The 16,910-nt window shown below is 37.0% G+C and overlaps 1 protein-coding gene across 2 annotated transcripts in view; it reads right to left on the reverse strand.

Annotated features, from left to right (window-relative positions):
• Positions 1-251: 251 nt before the first annotated feature.
• Positions 252-16,910, reverse strand: part of LOC123531841 (uncharacterized) — a 34,468-nt gene continuing 17,809 nt past the window's right edge. For both annotated transcript variants that reach the window (XM_053517830.1, XM_053517829.1), the window contains 4 exons: positions 14,073-14,259; positions 12,969-13,099; positions 10,333-10,509; positions 252-8,498 (listed from right to left, as the gene is read on the reverse strand). In XM_053517830.1, coding sequence (XP_053373805.1) covers positions 3,766-8,498; positions 10,333-10,509; positions 12,969-13,099; positions 14,073-14,259 — 5,228 coding nt within the window. In that variant the 3' untranslated portion in view covers positions 252-3,765. The remainder of the gene's footprint in view (positions 8,499-10,332; positions 10,510-12,968; positions 13,100-14,072; positions 14,260-16,910) is intronic.

Here is a 16,910-nt window from a genome sequence, read left to right on the forward strand (position 1 = left end):
TTTAAAGTTTTTTCTTTCAGTTGCCGTGGCAACCATAGTTCTGCATGGAATTCAATTCTTTGAACAATTTTGAAAGGGGGCCACCCAAGGATCATTCCTGTGAAGTTTGGCGTAATTCTGCCCAATAGTTTTGAAGATTTTTTTATAAATTGTTGACGGACTGATGACAGACGGACACTGAGCGGTCACAAAAGCTCACCAAGCGCCTCTAGCTCAGGTGAGCTAAAAATACATAAAATCAAACCCTTCAATTCTTCTATAATTTATTTACAATTGCATATTCTTGAACAATTTAAAAACAAACATGTATCATTTTCCAAACTTCTTATCGCCTAATGTCGGGTTTGTTTTTCAGCAAAGGTGTACATGTACCCATCATACTGTTAACAGAAACCAGTGAATTTCTAGCATTGTTCATTTGAGCTGTGCCATGAGAAAACCAACATAATGGCTTTGCGACCAGCATGGATCCAGACCAGCCTGCGCATCCGCGCAGTCTGGTCAGGATCCATGCTGTTCGCTAACGGTTTCTCTAATTGCAGTAGGCTTTAAAAGCGAACAGCATGGATCCTGACCAGACTGCCCGGATGGGCAGGCGGGTCTGGATCCATGCTGGTCGCAAACCCACTATGTTGGTTTTCTCATGGCATGGCTCATTTAAAGAATAACATTTCGACTACTTTCACTACATTTTGTAATAGAAAACTTAAAAATAAAGACGGGTATTATTTTTTTCAAACTATTTTAGGCAATTAAAACAATGACATAAAATGGAACAAATCAGAAGTCATTTTAACTCTACCTGACTCACACATTGAGAAATGAAAATCAATTTAAGTTTAGAAGTACAAAGCCTAAAACTGAAATACTTTCCATACGTCCTATTTACCATGTATCTCGTGATCTGCCATTCTTTCGACACTTTATCCGTACATGTATATTTGCCTTACACAACAAACGACCTAATTAACGTATATAAATAATTAAACATATCTGCAACAAACACACATCATTAACTTTTAATAAAACATACATCATGGAAAAATAATATCAATACACACATTAATTCGTATGATAAATCAGATAAAATATTTCATAACAGACAGTAATTTCCAACAGTATTTCATCGAAAAAAATCACATTCAAATACATATAAAATCACTCAACCACATTTTACATAGCTGAAAAGTAAACTCTAATACCTCATTCGTTCCATTAAAAATTATGACTTTCTTTTTGTATGAACCGCAAAATGAAAGGCACCAAAGTTACAAGAACTCTGCTTCCTGATAATGTGCCGCTGTCTTAAATGACGTCATAGTTGTTCTGTGGGGTGAACAGTATGACCGGGAAGCAGATTATGTTAAATAAAACAAAATATGTGCAATTTATAAAAAAAAACTTGTTTAAAATGGAAAGGAAATATACCGTAAATACAAGATATGAATTTACTTTTTCAGTGTTTATGCGAAATGAATGTCATGATAGGATCGGCAAATCCATGTATCATGCTAATTTTGTCGTTCAATTCGCATTCATCAACAGCATTATTTCGCAACATACACATATCGAGGGCTGAACGCAATACTAAAGTAACTCCTATTAAATGAAGAAGGACTTATGACAGTATTGCGTTCAACCCTCGATATGTCGCCTTTAAATTACTCGTTATAGCTCCTTTTTTATCATGACATATTCATATGTCCCTTATAGTTTTATCAATGGGAAGCTCAATGCTTTCCATATTTGATAATTTCATAATATTATTCTATGAAAACTGTATTTATCAATCTAATTGTATAAATGTCCCATTGCCGTAAGAATTTTAAACACAAGCCGTCAGTGTGCTAACAAATCCCCCAGAAGCGTGCCCAAGAATGCTAGTTATCTGCGCAAAATATGCCCGAATAGTTTAGGTAAGAATCATTTTGTGACCTTGACCTTGACCTGAGAGACACGGGTCATAAGTGCGATGCATCTTATGAATATGGTTAACATTTGTGTCAACTTATTTTCAAATCCCTTTATAAATGGCAGAAACAGTTGACTTCCAAGTGTAAGGGTTCTGGATTTTAAGCACGACATGTCATCTCATTATAGGGTACATTTATGCCAAGTGATTTTAAAAACCCTTCATCTATGGCAGTTATGGACCAGACAAGACAGACCATGTTAACATATGACTTTTAAGTGTGACCTTGACCTTGGAGCTAGGGGTCTGGGTCTTAAGCATTACACGTCATCTCATTATGGTGATCATTTATGCCAATTTATTTAAAAATCCCTTCATGGATGGCAGAGTTATGGACTGGACACGAAACAGACCCTGTTAACCTTTGACCTCTAAGTTTGACCTTGACCTTGGAGCTAGGGGTCTATGTCTGACGCATAACACGTCGTTTAATTATGGTGAACATTTATGCCAAGTTATACGGATGGCAGAGTTACAACCCGGAAAAGAATTTACTTGGACGAACACACCCACACACACGGACGGACTGATGGACGAACAGTGCGAGTTTAATATGCCCACTTTCGGGGGCATGAAAGAAGTCGTTTTTTCTTCAAAGACTACTTGTCTGTCTGAAGGATATTTCCACACAGAGTAAAGGAATTTATCAACATGCTTAATTATTTAACAACAAACAGTCAAACACAGCATAAAGTAATACACACACATATTAGTGAGAAAATACTTAATGGGAACAGTATGCTTAATCAAACTGAATGAATTTTTTAAACATTCACACTAATAGTAAGCATGTTTATTTCAGTATTCTCTTACACATTTATGAAAATCATTTGTAATTCAAAGTCATCTAACATATTTACATGTAAATTTATACAAATCATACCTAATTCAGTGTCACCTTACACATGTATTCAAATTTATATAGATCATTTGTAATTTAAGCCTCATCTAACAAATTCACATTTATATAGATCATTTGTAATTTAAGCCTCATCTAACAAATTCACATTTATATAGATCATTTGTAATTTAAGCGTCATCTAACACATTCACATTTATATAGATCATTTGTAATTTAAGCGTCATCTAACACATTCACATTTATATAGATCATTTGTAATTAAAGCGTCACCTAACACATTCACATTTATACAGTTTATTCGTAAGTTAAGCGTCACCGAACACATTCACATTTATATACATCATGTATAATTAACATTCACATTTATATAAATAATGTGTAAGTAAATGCCATCTAACAAGAAATACATATGTATACACAAAAATAAAAACAAGAACAAAACATAAAATGCTGTATAGTATATACAAAAAAATATTCAAGTGTTTTAAAACAAACATCTATACGTCAGGCACTTATCACAGAGCAGCTAAGTTAGCAAGTTCGACTAAACTTCATACTCAAGTTTACTATATTTTAATGACTGAGAGTACTTTCTAACCTAAGTACCAGTATCCATTAAACTGTGATAATATATAACATTTCTGTTTTAAAAAGTTGGTAAGTCGAAGACATCTGTGCTTATTTCACCTAATGCCTCCTGGTTTACAAAACTACGGCTAATGTGAAATGAATCTTAAGAGTCAAATGTTCATTACAATAATGATGGAAAAAACGTACTAAAGCAACAAAGAATCGTTATTTTTCCATTTCACTTACGTTTTGTTTATTGCAAGATTAGAGAACCTAAACTGATTTTCATGGAACATAATAAGCTTCCTTTTAGCTTCAACTATGTTTTTATGATAAAATGTACTAGTCCTTAGCTTGCAATCTACTGCTGTTGACTCTCTAAAACAATGACAATTTGTTGATCACTATACATATTTCTCAGTGCTTCAATCTTTTCAAAGTCTGCAGCATCTACTGTTCCATCCTCTCCAATATTAATGCTGAAATTTTCTGCTCCCGATACACTACCGGCTAGGTCTTCCTGCGTTATTACTTGTAAATTCTCTTGTCCTTCTGCAAATTCACTGTCAACAGCCTCCTGGTGAGTGATAACTTGAATCTGACCGTCTTCTTCTGTAGTGTTACCCTGCCCCTCAACACCTTCAAGCGTTTGAGTAAGTAGTGTAATATGACCCTCATCCTGACCTGCTTGCGTAACAAGTGTATAATTTTCCCCATTAATCTCAAGATTTCCATCTGTAGCTTGATATGACACTTGTCCATCTTCTGTAACAGCTTCAGGGACATTCAATTCTCCTTGCATTATAGCGTTTACTTGTAACCCACCATGCTCATCGCGTTTAGTTACCACTTCAAATGACTGCACTTCATCACTTTCCGTCTCAGTTGATGTAATGCCATCTGAATTTTTCATGACAATAAATGGTGCATTTGGTCTAATTTTTATGGGTGGTCTGATTGGGCCTGGTCGAGTTTGCTTTTCGATACCTTCCTCTTCTTTAAGTTCTTGGCTTACAATGTTACCATGGGAATCTATATACACAACTTGTGTTTTCTGAGCTATTTGATTTTGAACCTTTGTTTTGTCTCTGTAGCCGACACCGTCTCCAACACGAGTTGCAACATAATTTGTCAAGTCCTCCTTGTCTATTCCATGCACTGTGTTGAGATGTCTTACAAGTTTTGGTTTTACAAAGAACGCTTTGTCACATTCAGTACATTCAAATGGGCGATCATCATTATGTGTACGCAGGTGTGCAGTAAGCTGATAATTTTCACTGAAAGATTTTGGGCAATGTTCACACTGATGAGGGCGTGTGTTTGCATGTGAAAACATATGAATACGGAGAAGGTTCTTTGACACGAATGCTTTTGAACAGACAGAACATTTGAAAGGTTTAATGCCAGTGTGACGTCTGATGTGTTCAAGGTAAAAACCTTTCTGTGTGAATCCATGACCACAATAGTTACATGTAAAAGGTTTTGTTACTGCATGGACAAATGAATGCTGTCGTAAGCACTGCTTCGTACGGAACCCTTTGTTACATACATTACATCGAAAGCTTCTAGTATCTTCGTGGATATACATATGCTCCGTCATGTTCTTCTTGTCAATGATGCATTTACCACATGTTGGACAGTGTGGGAATTTACTTTCTGGATGGTCCTCTTCTAGATGAAACAAGACAAGACATTTGTACTGGAACATTAGTTCACACACACCGCATTCATACCTATACCCTGTTAGTGCAGCAGTATTTGAATTGGTAGATCCAGCTACCAGTACTTCCTCAACCATACTCTGGGTTCCAGCTTCAGCTGTCAGCGTGGTTCCTTCATCTGATTCTACTAGTTTTTCCTTCTCCATCGAAGGCTCAGAAATTGTGTTATTTACCGTAGTTTCTATTTTCTCATCTATTTGGTGACTTCTGTCGTCTTTTTCATTCTGTCTGCCTTCATTTTCTGTCAAATCCATATTAAGATTGCAACCATCTTTATCTTTCATCTTCTCATTTACTTCATTCCCCTCATTATCAAGTTTGTTTTCACTTATTTTCATATCATTACGGGTACTTTCTGCACTCTTTTTACTGTTTGTAGAGTTGTTCTTGTTCTCAATGTCCTCTATTTGCGCAATTGCTTCTTGCAAAACATCCATTGATTCATAACCTTGTTCAGCTGTCCCAGACGACAAGACATGAACATTTATTACATTTGTCTGATCCTGAGTATTAGCTAGTTTTGTTGCAACAAGTGGATTTCCTTCTTCATCAACAAAGCCAACTGCAGAGTAGTCAGAATCATCTTGTACAAAATAAGTTTGTCCTGGCTGGGGAGCACTGTACTGACACCTTCCACATTCACACAAATCTTTGCCTACCTTGACCTTGAAAATATGAGAAAGCAAGTGCCTTTTATACAAAGAATGCTTGATGTATTGTTTATTGCAATTAGTCCAGGTACAAATAGGCTCTGGTTTTGCTCCTTTCTTGACTTTTCCTCGATGGACAATCATGTGGGTCATCAGAGAGCTTGTCGTCTGGTATTTTCGATGACAATATTCACATTCGAAGTCCTTTGTTGCCCTGTGTGTTTCCATATGCCTCTCTAGTCTCTGTTTGTGCTCTGTGAAAAATGCACACTGTTCACACTGAAATATCTTTTTACTTCTTCTCTTGGCCTCTTCTGGGTGACTCATTTTCAGATGCTTCCACTGCGGTAGGGCGTTCGCATCAAAAGTTCTTTTACATACATCACATGTGTATGTATTGTCCCCGCTATGTATCTGCATGTGTTTAAGTAGGCGTGACTTTTCCAGAAAAACGCGACAGCAAACATTGCATGTGTGGTACTTCTCAGAATCTTGGTCAGAATGAACATTTAACATATGTTCTTCTAAATCTTCATTTGTTCGGAATTTGAAATCACAGTGTTTACAGTTCTTCACAGATTTATTCAGATGGAGTTTTATGTGGCGCTGCAGACTCTTACTACTAATGTAAAATCTGTCACAAATATGACACTGCCAGTTTTTGCTTGATCGATGCAAGTCTCTATGGTCCACTAAATTTCTTTTTTCAAAAAATTTCTTACCACAAAATTCGCAAACAAATATTTTTTCCTCTTTGTGGCCAGGGAAATGTTCAGTCAAACTTTTCATGTCATCAAAAGTTTTCCCACAATGGTGGCAGAAAAAGTCTGTCTGCTTTGGGTGGTTCGACAGTACGTGCTTTCTTCGTGTGTCATACATTGAAAACTGCATGTCACAAACTCCACAGGGCAAATGAAGGTTCACTTGTGAACATCCGGACTCTTTATGCTTGTGTAAATTATCTTCATTTTTAAATCCATTTCCACATGCATTACACATAAAGTCAAACACAACATGTACTGGTCTGTGTTTATGAAATTCTTCCATATCATCAAAATCTTGACTACAAATTTCACAAGAGAGTCTACCTTCATTCATCAGATATCCGAAGTACATAAGTGTTCCATACTGAATCTGATGGTCATGTCTGCGATGAACTTGCAACTGAGAATTATTGACAAACTTTTTACCACAGTGCTGACATATGTAGTCCTTTTTCCTATGACTCAGCTTATGAACCTGATAACTAACTAGAGACTTGAACTGCTTCTTACAACCCTGGCACGTGTAGGCAGCATCTTTTAGCTCTTTGTTATGAATATCAATCATATGCTGCTCTAAATCTTCCTGTGCATCAAACAATTTACTGCATTCAGGGCAAACTTTCTTTCCTAGTCCTGTCACCACCTTCATACGTGGCGGTTTAACATCTTCAGCATCGTCATTATCTTCTGCATTTGTGTTTGCTAAATCTTGGTGAGCATTCCAATCCACCTCTGGTTCAATAGTGTGTGTAAATTTATCAAAATCTATGGGATTTTTATCAATATCTTGGTCTTTATGAACCTTTCTTACATGCTGATTTACATAATCTTTCCTTTTCATTAATTTTGCACAAAATGGACATTCATACATTTTGTTTGTATGTAAAAGACTGTGCCTTCTCAAATTGGCTTCAGTTAAGAAAACCTGCCCACAGATATTGCACTTGGGTTTTTTACCATCTTTAAAACTTTTCACTTCTTTAGTTTTTGGCTGCTTCTTAACTATTGGCTTTTTTACTTCTTGTATTAACTCTTTATCCTCCTCATCAATTTCATGATCATCATCCTGTTCATCATCAACATCATCAGCATAGTCATCATCATCATCTCCATCAATTTCTCCTTCATACAAATCATTGTCTTCTGGTTCAGACACATCAATATCATTACCAGTGGATACACCATCAACACTTTTTGAATGAATATTTTTCATATGCTCCTCTAGCAAATAACTTACACAAAATCTCCTATCACATTCTGTACAAGCAAACTTGTATGATAACCCCTTTCTTAACCTGCTACTTGAACCATATTCTGTTTCCATTTCTGCCATATCTTCTTCTTGTTCAGTCTTGTTATCTATGTATTTAGTACTTCCACTGGCATTTTCTGAATTTTCTTCATTCTGTGGAGACACCATTGTTTTTGTAACATTTGAATTTTTTTGCTGAGTTCCTTTCTTCTTTTCAGATTTTGGTACAGCTTTTTCTGGCTCTGTTGCATCTTCTGTCTCTCCATCATTTTCCTTCTCTGCAAACTGCTTTGGTTTATCCTTACTTCCAGACTTCGCTTTACTTAGTTTTATATTTGCTTTTTCATACTCCTCATCAATTGGTTCCTTCTTCACCTGAATGAGAACACCTCCATCTTTCTTAAAACTTTTCCTCCCACTAATTATATCTGCCCAGTTTGGTGTAGCTACATTTCTTGTCCTACGTCCACTTGATCTAACTTCTGGGGTATTCCTGGTAACTTCCTCTGCTGAACTTTCATCAGCATCATTTGTTTCATCCTTACAAACTTGTGCTTTTACTTTACTATCATCAGCATTACCTTGAACAACTTTTACATTTTTCACCGTTTGACCAACTGATATGTCTGGACTGTGTTTTTCATTTTTATCAAGCCGGAGTTTCTGCCTTGCTGTCTTTCCACTTTTCAACTGTAAGCTTTCGTGATCTAAAATAGAATACAGCATGATCAGTTGTATTTAAAAACTAGTTACCCAATGATAACATGTCATCATACTACAAAGATTGATGAAGTTTCAAACTTTCTTCAGTTTCTTTCTAATTTATCAACTGAAAGATATCTGTGACCTTGATCTTTGACCTTAAAACCTTTCAGACTGCATTTATATATATGGACATGAGGTACAAAGTACAGTCTATCATCAACATACTTTATCTGAATGTGTATTGAACTTCAAAAATCTAATTGTAGCATATTATAAGATAGGTCAGGCAAAACCTTGTAAACAAAGTTTGGTGAAAATCCAACTGATCTATCCAGTGGTTCATAAGGACAATTTTTTAAAATCTTTTTTAACAAACTGTGACTAGACAAACAATGGATGGTGAGTGATCACAGTACATACTCCAAGCACAATTCGCTCTCGAGTCGTCTCGATGTGGTGAACATTTGTGTCATGTTTCTTAGAAATTCTTAAAGGGGTTCAAGAATTACGGAGCAGACACGCAATTGCTAATCGGCAGATGGACACCAGGTGGTATAACATTATACGTCCCTTTGGGTGTATAAAAAGCATACTTAAAAAAATTTTGGGAGAGCATATAAGGGATTTGGAGGGGGACCAGGGTGTGTGCATGGTGGTGGTGATAGTAGACAGTATACTAATGGCCAAGAAATAAAATAAAAAAACAAGAGCTGTCAGTGGACAGCACGCTCAACTATTCTCAGTTCTTGATAGTATAATATACGCTATGAGTAAAACTTTAACATTACAATAAGCATATTCTAAGTCAAAAAGGGGCCATAATTCAGTCAAAAATTTGCCTCCTCCTTTCTACAGACTGGAGTCATGATGGTTAACAGGTACGCAAAATATGAAAGCAATATCTCAATGGACTTTGAAAATATTTAGAGTGGTACGCAAACTTTAACATTTATTCTAAGTCGAAAATGGGCCATAATTCAGTCAAAATGCTTGATAGAGTTGCCTCCTCCTTTTACAGACTGGGGTCATGATGGTTAACAAGTATGCAAAATATGAAAGCAATAACTCAATGGACTTTGAAAATATTTGGGGTGGTACACAAACTTTAACATTTGTGACGCTCATGCTAACGCTTACGCCGAGGCGAGTAGGATAGCTCCCCTATTCTTCGAATAGTCGAGGTAAAAATGGGATGGGGTGGAGGAAGAGGGGGGGGGGGGGGTGGCTCGGGCGCAATGTAGATTGTTGCAGTCTGCATCAACACCTGCCTTATATTACAAGTTTCAAGCAAATACCTTTTATTGTTTTCAAGTTATGCTCTGGACATAAAATATGATGGGCAGATTTCACCTTCCTGTGACTTTGACCTACCACCCTGGTTTATGCATTCTGCAAATTGTCTTATCGCACCTACCTAAATCCAAGTTTGAGATCAAAACTATGAATGGTCAATAAGTTATGCTCTGGACACGAAATAAAACGAGACAAATATGATCTTTGAGCTAAATTTGTGACCTTGACCTTTGGCCTACAGACCCGGTTCATGTGCTCTGCACATTGTCTCATCGTCACCTACCTACTTGCCACGCTCAATCTGTGACCTTGACCTTTGACTACAGAGCCGGTTCAAGCACTCTGCACATTGTCTCATAACAACCTACCTATCTGCCAAGTTTGACAGATAGATGGATGCACGCGCCTTCACATAATACATCCAGTGTTTCACCTATTTGCACTTTTTTAAAAAACAACACATTTACAGTCAGGGCCCTGTCAAATTATTTAATGAGAGCAAATGGCTTGATAAATACATTACATGATAAAGAGAATACTTACCATTTAATGACATAATGTTCTCATCAAGATCTAATTCAGTATCAAAATCCATATCTTCAAGGTCATTGTCCATCTCTACTGTGTAATCACTCGCTGGAACTACTTTCCGCCTCTTTGCTTCAGATCTTGTCATGTGTACAGATTCTTTGTCCTTTTTCATCCAAGGCCGACTCTTCACTGAAAAGTATATCAGATAATGCACTTTTTTCGTTGTTGGTTTTAACATGACACTGGCACACTTATAGGTCAAACAGCTACTATGCTACCTGATAACAAGTGAATGAAGTATTGCCATGCAATACAAAGTCCCCTACTGGAAGGCACCTAATTTTCTCTACTGCAGTATAACATAATGAACTGATATCTGTCAATGATGTATAAACAATATTGTACTATATATACAATATGTTATAACAAAACACTTGGATTAAAATTTATACATATAAAAACCTACAGTTGTTTTCATATTGAATTTTTTTGGCTGATTATAAAAATGTTATCATGTAAGTTATTTATAGTAACAACAAAGGGAAATTAATCTTTAAAAAAAAAAAAAAAAAAAAAAAAAAAAAAATCTATATAATACAAGTCCACAAGAAACTCTTAACCAGGTAGAGATAGGTCAAAATACACCTAAAAATTGGATGTAACATGCATGCTGTACCACAGAAAAGTGGTCTCGATTTTTCTCTACCGCCAGTAATAAAAAAGTTACAATAAAATCTATTTATAGTAATAACAAAGGGACGTAATTCTAAAAACAAGGGTGCCTCATGGTGGTGAACATTTGGTCCAAGTTACATCAAAATCCCTCCATGCATGAAGAAGAAATGTCCCGTACAAAGTCATTCTTGAATTTGACCTTTGACCTCTAAATATGACCTTGACCTTAGACCTAGGGACCTGGTTCTTGCGAATGACATGTTGTCTTATCCAGGGGAATATTTGTGCCAACTGATCTCTAAATCATGCTTTGCATGACAAAGTTATAGACCGGACAGGAAAAAAATCCTCTTGACCTTTGATCTCAAAGTGTGACCTTGACATTTAAGCTAGGGTATTGGGTGTTGCGCATGACACGTCGTCTCACCATGGGAAACATTTATGCCAAGTAATATTGTAATCCCTTGATGGATGACAGAGTTCTGGATCGGACAGGGCAAAAACCTTATTGACCTCTGACCTCCAATTGTGACCTTGACCTTTGAGCTAAGGGTCTGGGCTTTGCGCATGACATGTTGTCTCATCATGGGGAACATTTGTGCCAAGTAATATTAAAATCCCTTCATGGATGGCAGAGTTATGGACGGGACAGGAAAAAAACTCTGTTGACCTTTGACCCCCAATTGTGACCTTGACCTTTGAGCTAGGGGTCTGGGATTTGCGCATGACACGTCGTCTCATCATGGGGAACACTTGTGCTAAGTGATATTAAAATTCCTTAATGAATGTCAGAGTTATGGACCGGACACGAAACAGACCCTGTTCATGCTATGTTAACATTTGACTGCTAAGTGTGACCTTGACCTTTGAGCTAGGGGTCTGAAAGTTGTGCATGACACATCGTCTTATTATGAGGTACATTTGTGCCAAGTAATATTAAAATCCCTTCATAGATGGGAAAGTTATGGACCGGACAGGAAAAAAGCCTTGTTGACCTTTGACCTCCAATTGTGACCTTGACCTTTAAGCTAGGGGTCCAGGTTTTGCGCATGACACGTCGTCTCCTCATGGGGAACATTTGTGCCAAGTAATATTAAAATCTCTTCATGGATGGGAGAGTTATGGACCGGACAGGAAAAACGCCCTGTTGACCTTTGACCTCCAATTGTGACCTTGACCTTTGAGCTAGGGGTCCGGGATTTGCGCATGACACATCATCTCATCATGGGGAACATTTGTGCCAAATAATACTAAAATTCCTTCAAGGATGGGAGAGTTGTGGACCGGACAGGAAAAAAGCCCTGTTGACCTTTGACCTCCAATTGTGACCTTGACCTTTGAGCTAGAGGTCCGGGTTTTGCGCATGACACGCCGTCTCATCATGGGGAACATTTGTGCCAAGTAATATTAAAATCCCTTCATGGATGGCACAGTTATGGACCGGACACGAAATTGCGGACGGACGGACGGACAGACGGACGGACGGACGGACAGACGGACGGACGGACAGACGGACGGAATGACGGAAAAGTGCATTCCTATAGTCCCCGAAACTGGTTTTCAACCAGTAGGGGACTAATAAATGGAAAGATACAAAACATTTTCAAGGTAAGATGTTCCCTCTACAATATCTGAGCCACAAGACAGACACAGCTTAGGCCTTACAACTTATCAATATGCAAATTCATCCTTGGTAAAACAGGATTATTTGAGCTGTGCCATGGGAAAACCAACATAGTGGGTGTGCGACCAGCATGGATCCAGACCAGCCTGCGTATCCGCTAACAGTTTCTCCAATTCAAGTAGGCTTTAAAAGCGAATAGCGAATAGCATGGAGCCTGACCAGACTGCGCGGATGCGCAGGCTGGTCTGGATCCATGCTGGTCGCACACCCACTATGTTGGTTTTCCCATGGCACGGCTCATTTTATTATTGTACTAAAAGTAGTGATTCATGTGCTGTAAAAAGCATACCTGACGCAAAGTTGATAACTCCTTTACACTCCAGATATTTATGTATACGACTGATCGGTGTCACATCTCCACAGTCTTTAAGACCTTTCCTTGCTTGTGAAATACTCACATATCTTGGTTTCTGTTGTTGCCTAAAATCATACAAGAATAAACATAATGTGTTGATTTGCTGTATGCATTTTTAGGAAAAAAAAAAAAAAAAAACAACAAGAGCTGTCACTAATGGTGACAAATGCCCCCGCAGCGCCTTGACCTTTGACCTGGTGACCTTGACCTTTGACCTGGTGACCTCAAAGTAAGTAGGGGTTGTGTACTCAGTAAGTACTATCAGCAAGTGAAGTTTGAAGGTCCTGGGTGCAGTGGTTCGCGAGTAAAGTGCCTTCATGCAAAAAGTTAACGTTGTGACAAACGAACGGACAGACAGTTGAAAACTAATATGCCTCCCTTCGGGGGCATAAAAAAAACAAGAAAATAGTTAAAGCCAGGACCGAGATAAGATCCTACATTTTTTCACTGCACATTTAAAACAGGTACATTAAACCGACACTTAGCCAAATGCTCTACCACGGAATATTCAAAGTATGCAGATTATACTGACCTTGAACACAGTTATGTTGTTTTTTCTATTAGCTACTTATACACCAAATCTAATTTCAACATATCAATGACCATGACCTTTACTACATAATCCCAAATGCATTCCAAGTCTTGACCTTACCTTACTATAAACTGTAATTAAATTAAGTTAGGTTTCAGAATCTCAACCCAACTTTAAGTAACTGAAAGGAAATAAAAATTTTGATGCCATCATCCACTGACCCACCCAACAGCTTTTAAAATAACTAAGTTTTCAACTCGGAACGAGAAACTCAAAACAAAACCAGCTTTTCAACATTTGCCTAAACAGTTCCTTCTATTTTAGTGAAGTGACCTTGACCAGAGTAACCGAAATACAATCCAAACTTTTGTCTCAATAAATGCTATCTATAAAGGAAGTTTGGTGGCAGTAGGTCTATCCAAAGTACAGATTTTGAGTTGAAACTAAATTCATTTCCAGCAAAATACTAAGTACTCTTAATAACTTCAACTGAGAACAGGTTTTACCAAGTTTCTATTATATGGTTTCTTATTTTCAGGTAGCGTTGTGGATTTTTTGCAGCTCGTCTCTTGTTGAAGAAATCTGAGTGGATTTTCTTTTCTTCTTCGGATACAACTATGTAGCTGAAATAAATCTCTGTCTTCGGTTTTGGGAATTTCACAACATCCCCTTTAGCTGTAAGAACTTCTTGCTCTAAAATATAAGAGGCAAAGTTATGTGTGGTTTTTAACTGTTTTCATTAATGTCTTCAGGGTTCTGCCGAGGATTTCAGCATGATGGGCCCATGGCCCATCTACCTTGAAAACATGGTGCCATTCTGGAACTTTTTGGGCCATTCAAAAAGAATCAAATTTTACATTTAAAAAACTTTACTTTGTTATAAAAAACTTTACCTTTCTTATGCTTTAAAAAGTATAAAGTTTTTTAAATGTAAAGTTATACACAAAGTACATGTCATTAATTCTCTTTTCCTTATAACTTAACCATGTATGCTCAACCAATAAGTTCTTCTGAAAGCTCTGTTTGCCAGACGTTTTACTCTTACTTTTTTGCTTTACGCAAATTACTTGACTGGGTGGGGGTCGGATCAATCTGTGATTCTGAGGTTGTTGTTTAATGTTCAGCGATATCTATAGTTAAATTGTCGCTTTTGTTCAATGTATCATTTTTATTTGTATCTTTCCCCAGTGTAACTAAAGTCTAGTTCATTTTCCTAGGGGCAGGAGGACTGAAAAATTTATGCATAATCGCTTTTCCTTTCGGTGCGGTCGCCATTTTGATACAATCATGGTGCAATTATCACGACACATTATATTTTCAATCTGTCACAGTGATCTCCCCTGGAGGTATGTCTATCTACCGTGCAAGACTGGCAAACTAGCGATCATTATCGGGTTTTGAGTTTCAGATTTTCTGCACGCCAAAGGCCCACCAACGCGAAATTTGGTGCGCCATTCATATTTTTTTCGCGCCAATGGCGCAAAAACGCAGCCTCGGCAGAACTCTGGTCTTTAATGCCCTGAATTACAGTGAAATCACTTCGGCCAAAAATATTTCGTAGGAAGTCTACTTTGTGTAATGCAAAACTCAAAGACTTAAAAATGAATAACATTTTTCCCCTTGTTGGGATTTAATTTTGTGGATTGAAACAACTAGATAATCCGCAAAAAACACTTGTCCACAAATATAAATGATCTAACAGTATATCATCTACATAATCTATCATTGTTCTGGTTGAGATAACTTAAAATAAAGAGTCTAACTAGAAGATGCTTTTGTATTAAAAAGCACATGACATTGTCTCTCCAAAAGGAAGTAGTCTTAAGCAAGAAGTCAGTAGAGGACATGCATGAAAGTCAAAGAGACACTGATGGTTGGCTTAGTGACTGAAATGCAATTCCGAGCTGTCCGTAAGACAGCATGCTCCACTATTCGGCAATTTGACAGTAAAATGAATATATGTCTCAAAAAAGAGACCTCTACTTTGAAAGGAAGATACACCAAGGGACATAATTCTGTCAAGAACACAAATTAGAGTTATTGGGATTGTTACCACATATGCAGATGATGATGGTAAAGATATATTTTGAGTTTCAAGTCATTATCTTATACAGTACCAAAGTTATTTCCAGAAAACAAAGTTTGTTAAAAAATTTAAGTATTAAAGGGGCATAATTTGGTCAAAAATACAAACCAGAGTTACGGGGATTGTTACCACACATGCAGATGATGATGATAAAGATACATTTTATGTTTCAAGTCTTAATCTTATCTTGCATTAAAGTTATATCCAGAAAGCGAAGATTGCGAAAAAACTTTAAGTACAAAAGGGGCATAATTCTGTCAAAAATACAGTTAGAGTTATGGTGTTTAAAACCACACATGCAGATGATGATTATAAAGAAATATTTTTAATTTCAAGTCATTATCTTTTAAAGTACCAAAGATATGTCTATAAACGAAGCTTTCGAAAAAATTTAACATGAAAATAATTCCGAGTACAACAACTTTGTGACCTTGACCTTGGGTATAATGGGCCCAGCCCCTGCACATACTTTGTTTGTATGCTGAACAATGTTTATGTGAACTTACAGTAAGATATAAGCAATAGTAACAAAGATATGACAGAACAAGAGGGCCAAGATGGCCCTAGGTCGCTCACCTAAGAGACACACCATAACAGTGTAAAACATGTTTGACCTAGTGATTTCATGGAAACAAATATTCTGACCAATTTTCATTAAGATTGGACCAAAAAATTGGTCTCTTGCGATAAAACAAGCATTTTCTTAGATATGACCTAGTTTTTGACCCTAGATGACCCATGTTCAAACTCGACCTAGATTTTATCAGGGCAATCATTCTGACCAAAATTCATGAAGATCAATTGAAAAATACAGCCTCTATCACATACACAAGTTTTTTCTTTGATATGACCAAGTGACCTAGTTTTTTACCTCAGATGACCCATATTCAAATTCGACCTAGATTTCATTAAGGCAATCATCCTGACCAAATTTCATAAAAATCAATTGAAAAAAACAGTCTCTATCGCATACACAAGATTTTTCTTTAATTTGACCTAGTGACCTAGTTTTTGACCTCAGATAACCTATATTCAAACTCAACCTAGATTACATCAAGGCAATCACTCTGACCAAATTTCATGAAGATCAATTAAAAAATACATCATCTATTGCCTACATAATGTTTTCCTTCGATTTGACCTAGTGACCTAGTTTTTTACCCCAGATGACCCATTTTCGAACTCAGCCTAGATTTTATCAAGGCAATCATTCTGGCTAAATTTCATGAAGATCAGTTGAAAATACAGCCTCTATTGC

The sequence above is a fragment of the Mercenaria mercenaria genome, chromosome 11, assembly GCF_021730395.1.
Source record: "Mercenaria mercenaria strain notata chromosome 11, MADL_Memer_1, whole genome shotgun sequence".
Taxonomy (NCBI): Eukaryota; Metazoa; Mollusca; class Bivalvia; order Venerida; family Veneridae; genus Mercenaria; species Mercenaria mercenaria.